At 39.7% G+C, this 9,740-nt stretch overlaps 1 protein-coding gene across 2 annotated transcripts; it reads left to right on the forward strand.

Moving 5' to 3' along the window:
• The first annotated feature begins 713 nt into the window (after positions 1 to 713).
• LOC132640931 (uncharacterized) lies at positions 714 to 9,005 on the forward strand. 2 transcript variants are annotated; one of them, XM_060357739.1, is made up of 3 exons: positions 714 to 1,182; positions 1,343 to 1,632; positions 2,627 to 3,230. In XM_060357739.1, exons 1-3 carry the CDS (start codon positions 1,128 to 1,130, stop codon positions 2,729 to 2,731), a joined length of 450 nt encoding a protein of 149 aa, XP_060213722.1. In that variant the 5' UTR covers positions 714 to 1,127; the 3' UTR covers positions 2,732 to 3,230. The 2 variants fall into 2 exon arrangements, 1 of the variants encoding a protein (XP_060213722.1); XR_009582503.1 differs by lacking the exon at positions 2,627 to 3,230 and adding an exon at positions 8,792 to 9,005 and having other exon boundaries at positions 714 to 1,632.
• The last annotated feature ends 735 nt before the right edge of the window (positions 9,006 to 9,740 follow it).

Genomic DNA, 9,740 nt, shown 5'->3' on the forward strand with positions numbered 1-9,740 from the left:
TATGCCTTGAATCTAGTTGATAGAGAAGAGAAATATATTAATATACTATGAAGAAGCAATTGATAATCGGCGGTTTGCTATAGATTTGTGTATTTGTTAATATGTGAGTGTTGCTTGATTGAATAAATTCAAGAGATGAACGCAAGAGTGGACCGAAATCATATATTTTAGAGAGAGTTTATATAATTTTTGCTATTACAAGAGTTCTTGATATGAGGGAGCCAACCCCTTAAAAGTGGGCAATGGCCCTTATTTATAGTGTTGCCTCATGGGCTCCATACAATAAGAGAAAACTAAAAATAAAGAAAAACTCTGACTTGGATTAGGTTGGGTTAGGTTGGCCGTACGGTGTGACACCCGTACGATTGACAGTTGAGCATGGCAGGACGTTATCGATGCGTGGCAATCGCGCAACGGATCTCCCGGACCAACGGCCACGAATAAACGGACTAATGGTCACGACCAAACGGACCACGGCAACGGCCAACTCGGCCATGAGGAAACCGGATCAAATGATGCCCTTCCTTGGCTCCGGTCCAAGCGTTCCTCCGGTTCCGGGTCTCACCGGTTTAGCGCATGTACGATTTTTACCGTATACACTAAGTGTTCGACATTTTATTGACTATCTACTCCATAAGATCAGGTAAATTCATCGCATGTTTTGACCACTCCACGTTTTCTCTATAGAAAGACCACTTATTAGTCCTCCTTATCCATTTGACAGAACACACCTAGCAACCATTTTTCAAGCACCCAACAACCATCCCCTTTCACATATTCGCATTGAGAACCAGAGAACCCCATCCCTCTCTCCCATTGTTTGCAACTCTTCTCCTTTTTTTGGCTCCAGTATTTCACTTTACATGTAGGACCCCTGGTCACAGTATTAATACTCTATGTTGCTCGTACTCTTCAAAAATGTTGTTGTACTCTTGTCGGATTCTTAAAAGATGCACTTCTTATTTAGATTGTAGGGGCAAGATGCATAAATTTGTCATTGATTGGAAGGCAATAATGATGTAATTTATTTTCTCTTCTTTTTGGTCTTACCTATTTCAGAGTTACTGCAATAGCTACTCTCTGAAATAGCATCCAAAGAAAAGGCATCAAAAGAGAATTGTAGTTCTATGGATAGGGCCTGCACTGTAGTATGCTTCAAATTTGTATCAACATCGGTACATGGTAAATGTAACTTCCCAAAAATGTTGGCTGAAAAACCTAATGATTGAATTTGAAGCAGATGTTGTATTTAGATCCAGTTTTTTTTTCTTCCATTTTTCTCTTTACTTCTGGCGTAGGGCATTATATTCATGTAATTAACACAATGGTGTATATAACACAGGAGTTCTTGTCTTCTTTTTCCTGCACGGATTTTTTGGGATCATACGACACTGCTCATCCTTTAATAGCAATGAACCACACATGGCTGGATGTCATAACTGTTGTTATGGCTGGGGAATGTGGGATCTTTTCCCTGCGTCAATGGAAGCATGTTTTGCTCTGGTTGTTGTCTTTGTCGTCATCCTTGCCATTCTTGGCATTGCATATAGTTTCCTTGCAGCCACAATGGCCATCCAGCGATTCTGGCAAAGACACTACCACATCCTAACCAAGAGAGAATTACTTACGCAGGTGCGGTTTCTGTACCTCAATCTGTCCCGAAAGTTAATTCTTTTTTTTTTTGGGGGGGTGGGGGGTGTTGGGGTTCGGTTGGGTGCTAATTATTGTTGTTCTTCATCACTCATCTGGAAAAATTGCGGGTCTTCAATAATAAAAGTGTATATATTTGTCCTCTTTTATGGTCACACAAGGCAGAATTCTTGTTACTTACAGAAGGGCTGTAAAACAAGTTGCAAGTCCTCTTTCATTTTTTTCCTGTTCTTTTTAGTTAGTCTCCGACTTTGTGGATTTGCATCAATACTTCTCGATTCCTTACTCCGTATTGCAAAAGAACGATTGTTGGTGAAATTGCATCAGGATTCAAGACTAGTTTTATGTCTGAATAATTTTTAATGTTGACTGGTTATGATAATCACACCTAAGTGTCATTCCAGCTCATGAAATGGCAGATGATTAAGCTAAACTAGGTCATGTGAACAGTCTACAAGCATCTCATTCTTAACTTTGAATGGTGTTAACACTCCAATGCTATGGCACATTTTGTTTTTCTATCAGCACAGATATTCAATATTGTTTACCCCGGTTTTGGATAATCAATTAAAATTGTAGGTGAGGTATAGGATATGTGGTTATATCTTGAACTTATTTGATAGAGAAAACAAATATATGAGTATGCTACAAGGAGCAGTCGATTATCAATGATTTGCTATAGATGCGCGTTTCTACTAGCACATAAGCATTATTTGATTTAAGAAATGTACGGAACAAACACAACAAATATGGAACTAATTTGATATATGAGAGAGAGATTTTGTATATATTTTGCTATTACAAGAATTCTTGATAAGAAGGAGCCAACCCTTTAAGAGGAGGGCAATGCCCCGTATTTATAGTTGTGTCCCATGGGCTTCACCCAACATGAATAATAAAATAATAATAAAAAGCTCTGAGTTGGGTTAGGTTGGATTAGGTGGACCGTACGATCTGACACCCGTACGATTGACAGTTGAACATAGCAGAACGCCATCGACGCGTGGCAACTGCGCAACGGATGTCCCGAACCACCGGCCACGATCAAACGGACATACGGCCTCGAACAACCCGGTCATGAAAGAACCGGACCAAATGATGCCCTTCCTTCGCTTCGGTCTAAGCGTTCCCCCGGTTCAGAACGGGAGTCTTCGTGCATGCTCTTGTCCCTTTCTTCCCTCGGCCTTTGGTCTCACCAGTTTGACACATACCCGATTTTTACCGTATACAAATATACTTCCTTTTTGAAAAATGTTGCAGGAGTATATAGTGGTGGATCTTCGTGGCTGTTACACTCCTCCAAAACTGGATATAGAGCACGAAGAACGTCTTAAAATGCTTAACCTTTTATAGAGGTGACAGCTGGAAATCTTTCAATTTCTACTAGTTACACACTCCATCCCATTGTGTTTGACATCCTTTGGCTGGACAGGATTCAATATTTCCGTTAATTTTTTATTATATAAGTAATTGTAAATACAGTGGAACATTGAATATATTTCTTCACATTTTTGACGATTAATTATAAGTTCCAGAATACAGCTGGAAATCTCACTTGCTACTAGTTACACTCCAGTTGAATGTGTTTGACAACATCCTTTGGCTGGATAGGATGTAATATATATAAAAGTTAATTTTGTCATACATAATTGATAATTGTAAATGCAGTGGAACTTTGAATATATTCTTCACATTTTTTACTATAAATCAAAAGTTTCAGAATACACGTATATATGAGATTACAGGCCATCGATATGATTCTATTAAGGTCTGGATCATCTAGAATGCTGATTTCTTTTTACGTGGTGATTCTGAACATTAAAATTTAAAAAGCCGAGTTTTTTTTTTTTTTGAGTTATCAAAAGAAGATAACTTTTTTTTTTTTTTGAATTGTATGTTTTGTGATTTTAACTTGTGCATACTTTTTGTTGCTCTGCTCTAGCAGAACGTGATTAGTGATTGATCACAGCGGGCATAATTCCACATTTAAAGTGTCTTTGATGTTTGACATTTTATTTGAGTTTTGCTGCTATAACTTTTAGGGTGACTGAACATGTCATGACCCAATCAGAGGGTCATGACGGGCACCCGGAGCTAACCTACCGAGTACCTCTAAGCATACATCTCATAATCATTTTTGGTTGGACCCCAAAGATAGCTCATGGTTGTCTTAACCTGTAAGGACACATACCATAACATAATGGTGCATCTCTATATAATCATCAACAATTATGTTTGTCATCACCAACCGACAAAGCTACCAATATATTATACAATAATATGACCCGGTGAAGCTATAAAACGTCTAACTGTACACACACGTCTACGAGCCTCTACATATAATACAAATGATCATAAGGACCAATACCAAATAGACTGCAGCTCCGAAGTAAGTGGAGTGCTCCTGCGGATCCGCTGATAGAACACTTACGGGTCTGATCCGTCTCCCTGCCTACCTGCGGGTATGAGCACAGCGTTCACAAGAAGGGATGTCAGTACGAATAATGTACTGAGTATGTAAGGTATGAATTACAAAATAATAAAGATATAAAAGGTAACATGGAATAAGAGAATAACATGTACATATGGATGCCTTATACGGCAGATGTCATGCGTGCTTAGCCTTTAAAAAAAAACTTTTTCATACATACGTATATATATATATATATATATATATATATCATAACGTACTCGGCCTTTTCAGGACTCCGTGTGTAACGTACCCGGCTTTTTCGGACTCGATGTGTAGCGTACCCGGCCCTTTCGGGATTCGGTGTGTAATACCAACTGATCAATGGTTGCACAATAGGTGTTGTACCTGGCCGACTATAGCGCGGCTCGATGTGAGAAAATACATATATATATGTAAAGCATGCATGAGAGCCAAATAAAAGCTACAACTCTATCGGAGTGACGTAAGGTCGATAACCTCCGATTTATATTATGGAGCAATCATCATCGCTATATCTCACCTTGAAGGAACAATTATTATAAGGTGAGATCAACAACAATGAATAAAATCGAGATAATCATGAAATAAGCTCAATAATCTCATAATAGCATTAAAATCATAAGCCTTGGAATTTCTAGAATTAAAATCATCATCATCATGTTCATTATAGAAAACATCTCATCTTTAGTATCATAAGAAGCTTTTAAGAATCATGAACTTCTAACTTTTGGAAGTAAGAAGGTTATGGAAACATATATGGAATCATAACATAGGAATCATGCCTTTTGAACAAAATCATAAGATGAGATCAACATCAACAAATATAATCAAAAATCTTGAAACCAACTCAGTAATCTCATAATGACATTAAAACCATAACTTTGGAATCTCCAGATATGGGATCATCATAATCCTCATCACAGTCCTTATAGAAAACATTCGTCTTTAGCATCATAAGGATTTTGAGAATCATGAACTGCTAGTATTTTCGGAAATAAGGTATTATGGAAGTCGTGTATGCGTTCATAGGAAAAGAATCATGCCTTTAAAAGAAAGAGGAATAGCCTTAACATACCTTTTGGTCTCCTTAACTACTCAACTTTTATCCTTTCAAGCTCGTAAATCTATGTCACGACCCGACTAGGGACCATGACGGGTACCCGGGGCTAACCACCGAACACCACTCATTCTATTACTTATCATACTCATTATACACTCCTTTAATATTCATGTGCTCATAATAATAGGGAAACCATTTTTCATTTGGAAACATAATTACTCTTATATACATAAGCCCTTCGGCTATCAAAATAATGCATATACACAATGAGGACATCGTGAGACCATACGACCCACACATGCGTATCTACGAGCCTCTACTAGAGTACTAGACATATGGATGGGACAAGACCCTGTCGTGCCCAAAATACATATATATATATATATATATACACAAAAGAATAAACCAAATAGCACCTCCGGAATAATGGAGTGCTCCTGTAAATCTCCTGATAACTCCTACGAGTCTGGATCACCTCCTTGTCTACCTGTGGGCATGAGCACAGTGTCCAAAGAAAACGGACGTCAGTACAAACATTGTACTGAGTATGTAAAGCAAAAATGAAGTGAACATGATAGAGAAATCATAAGTCATAAGGTCAAGATACAACCTGCGTAACTTTTAAGGGTGGGTACATTTCATACACATCATATACATAATCATAGTACATGTATAATCATAGCGCATACATCATCGTATCATATAAATCATCATCGTTAACTCGCGTCCGGGTAACCATCATATGCCGCCCACTAGTGGTGATCATGCCCGGCCCTCTAGGCTCGGTGTAAACATAGCAGCCCGCCTTCACGGTGACAAGCCCAGCTATTTAGGAGCGGTGGAATCGTATGCAGCCCGCCTTCGCGGTGACATGCCCGGCCAACTAGGCACGGTGGAATCGTATGCAGCCCGCCTTCGCGATGACATGTCCGGCCAACTAGGCACGGTGGAATCGTATCGTCATATAATCAATCATAACTCATCATTATTACACATCTCATAAGCATATCATAGTCTTATCATAACTTAACTGTTATATCTCGTGTTTTCACACGTTTGGAGAAACTTGAATTTTATTGGATTTTTGAGATATAAGGTCAAATTTGATATTTTGTTGAACATAGGAGTTATGCATGAAAGAATAGAGTCATGAAAGTGTGGGACAAGGCTAAGGGTAATTTTGGAATTTTGGAAATTAGTTTCGGGAATTACAAAATGTGATCCATAAGTATTGGGCTCAAAAAAAATTGAAGCAAAGTGAGGCCCAAAATGGGGTGCTTGGCCGGCCACTTTGGCTTGGTCCAAGCCCATTTTTATGGGTCATGTGCTTGGTCATGTGACCAACCACTTCAATTATATACACATTAGAAGACTTGTGATAAGTATGAAACAAGATAAACAAGAGCAAAAATTAGAAGCAAGAAAGTGAGGCTCTCGGCTTGGAGAGCAAAATTTGACCCTCAAAAATATTGCTCCAAAAATTTATTTCTTGTTGATTTCCTACTAAGTCAAGGTTCCTTTGTAACTTGGTATAGTTGGTTTGGAGTGGGGAGCATTAGAATCACCAAAGTGATCACATCTCCAAGTGAAGAAGACTTGAGGAAAAGGTAAGAATTTCTACCTTTTTATTGTGTTATGAAGTCTTGATTGTGTTGTAGTATATAGAAATGTGTTGATTATATGGAAAAATGGAAGTTTGCAAAGTGGGTTTGGAATTTGAGGTGTAGCCGTGTGTATATATATGTTGTATAGCCAAAATGTATAGAATTCATGTTATATTCTAGTTGTGATTGTGATGAAATGCATATTGGGATTGAAAGTTGAATGATTTAGTTGAAGTTGCCAAAAGAGGCTTATGGCCGTGTGGTGTATTGACTTGGGATAAGAAATGAATTAAGTTGTTTAGTGTGTTGGAGTGTTGTTGTAATGTTTGTAATGTAAATGAAGTTAGAATGATATAAGTTTGTATTGAATGGGAATGTAGAAACTTATGTCGTTTTAGTATGATTTTCCGATAATAAGGAAATGAAGTTGTTTGGTTGTTAATTGTGATGATCATTGATGAATTTGGAAGTTGGAATCATGTTATGAAGTTGTATGCCAAAGATTTGATGTTTTGCATAAGTTATGACTTTGACGGAAAGTTGTATATTGTGTATATCGAGTGTATAACCTAAGGAAAACGATACGAAATGTTTCTAGAATTTTATTGGGATGGTTTTGAATGTTAATGAATGTGAAATCATTGATATTAGTTTGGAAGTTGGGTTAGAATGAAGGTTATGTCAACTTGTGAGAAAAATGACTAGTTGAAGGATATTTGTGTCTTTAATGGTTGTTGTTGTTATTGATGTTGTCGTTTGGGTTGTTGTTGATGATTTATAGCCGAGTTGAATTCTCGGGGTGCTATATGTATAGGGGAAGTGCTGCCGAAATTTCGGTAGACAATTATGCCTTAAGTTGAAACTTTGGTATTCATAGCTTACAATTGGTAAACTTGACCAATTGCAGTTTTTCGACGAAACGGGAAGTGCGTTTGGAAAGGCGTAAGGAGCGTGAAAGGTATGTAAAGCAACCCCAATTCTTCCCTTGGCATGTCCTTAGTGTGTTAGGGTCGGATCCGGGCCTCGAAGGACCTCTTGGCCCTCGGAATCCGCAAGAGAAAATCTCAGTTTTTCCTTCAGTGGAATTGAACCACTTTAGTATGCTTTTCCGAAAAATTATGCAACTTTGCTCCAAATTACTTGGAAAGTCATAGAATGTTTGTAGAACCTTTTTAAGTGATACTATAAGCTTAGAGGGCACAATTTGAGCCCGCCGCCTTATTTGTCCCGAGGCGGGCCCACTATTCCCGGTTTTGCCCTTAATGTGCTAAAGCTTCCTTTTTAAGCGATTTTTGATAGAAATGTTTTGATTACCCTACTAATCGCATAACGAATATTGTTTTAAATATTCTATTAAATCTTATAAATTATTTTGACACTCGGAATGACTTCAGGGAGGTTATATTTTTGTAATTTATTATGATACCCGAAATGCATCTATTATGATTCCGTCCGACTTCATTGGATTTGTTTATCTTTGATATGCCTCTTCGAGTCTTTGAAAACAATTATGATATTTTTAAATTGCATTAGTCTCTCACTACTCCATTCGTGGATGCCCCAATGTTTCCCACACTGAGCCCGGGCCAGGATATGTTGTCAAGCGTGATTCTCTGCATTGTTCGCCGCGCCCCGATGTGAGGGGGCAGGTATACGCGTACATGGGTCTGTGGAGTATGATGTGCCATGTCCGCCTATTCTGATCTGATCTGTTATGGCCATTTTGATATGACATTTTATGATACGGGGCCATGCACCTTTTTCTGATTCCTCTGTATTGTGGCACCAGTGTCGGGAAGGTGGCCATGTTCTGTCTGCCGAGTCCCGTGGCAGGGGCCGGATATGATATGACATATGTTTCTGTACACATTCTGTTTGTTTTGGAAATATGCATCTGACACTCTGGATTTTGTACTCATTTTCTGTAACCGTTATGATTTGACTTCTGCGATTCCGCTTTACATATTCAGTACATATTTCGTACTGACCCCCTTTCTTCGGGGGCTGCGTTTTCATGCCGCGCAGGTACAGACGACAGGTTCGCTGATCCATCTGTTTAGGATCCCACTTCTGCTATTTTGGGGCGCTCTCTTCTTCAGAGCCCACTTTTGGTACAGTCTGTCACTGCTATCTGGATATGTACATTGTTCTGGGTATGACGGGGCCCTGTCCCGTCTTATTGATTATGATATGTTCTGTAGAGGTCTGTGGATATATCTGTGTGGGTTCTGTACATATGTTTGGGATACTTTGATCTATGATGGCCTTATCGGCCTATGTGTGCCAAGTCTGCTTTTTATGCTAAATTCTGTAGCGTCCACTAATATTATTATTATATTATTTTGTTAATATGCTAATTTGGGTATCGGGTTACGTATAGGTGCCCAGCTAGGGCACTGGTCGCGGCCCACGGGGTTGGGTCGTGACAAAAGTAGTATCAGAGCGGTTCGTCCTCGGAATGTCCACAGACCGTGTCTAGTAGAGTCTTGTTTATCGGTGTGTTGTGCACCACACCTATAAACAGGAGGCTACAGGGCATTTAGGATACTACCCTTCTTTCTGTCTTAGATCATGCGATAGAGCTGTGTTATCAGGATGACCCCTCCCTAACGAGTGGCTATATTTGCAAATATGCCTCCAAAAAAGGCAACAGCGGCCCAAAAGGCCAAGTCAGCAGCCTTGGGAGAGACTAGCCGGGTCCAGAGGATTACCAGGGCCCAGGCACATATTGCTCCGGAGACTTTGCCCCAGACAGAGGGTTCTTCTACACCGCCACTCGTGGAGGAGATAGGGGCAGCCGTAGCTGCAGATCGGGGGGCGGCTCCACCGCCAGCTCCCGCAGTTCCAGTACCTAAGCCTCCAGCTCCACGGCCAGGCACTGAGGATCAGTCTATGAGGGAGGCAGTCCAGTTGCTGACGAGACTTGTGGCAGGGCAGGTTCAGGGGCATGGACTGGGTGGTGACCGGACAGTCA

This window comes from Lycium barbarum, chromosome 5 (genome assembly GCF_019175385.1).
Source record: "Lycium barbarum isolate Lr01 chromosome 5, ASM1917538v2, whole genome shotgun sequence".
Lineage (NCBI taxonomy): Eukaryota > Viridiplantae > Streptophyta > Magnoliopsida > Solanales > Solanaceae > Lycium > Lycium barbarum.

What these genes read in the sequence shown, in the direction of transcription:
- LOC132640931 (XM_060357739.1), top strand. Translation starts at nt 1,128, where the DNA reads ATGGATAGGGCCTGCACTGTAGTATGCTTCAAATTTGTATCAACATCG. An exon ending in TGTATCAACATCGGTACATG is followed by an intron (nt 1,183 to 1,342) that starts GTAAATGTAACT and finishes TATATAACACAG; the next exon opens with GAGTTCTTGTCTTCTTTTTC. An exon ending in AGAGAGAATTACTTACGCAG is followed by an intron (nt 1,633 to 2,626) that starts GTGCGGTTTCTG and finishes TACGATTGACAG; the next exon opens with TTGAACATAGCAGAACGCCA.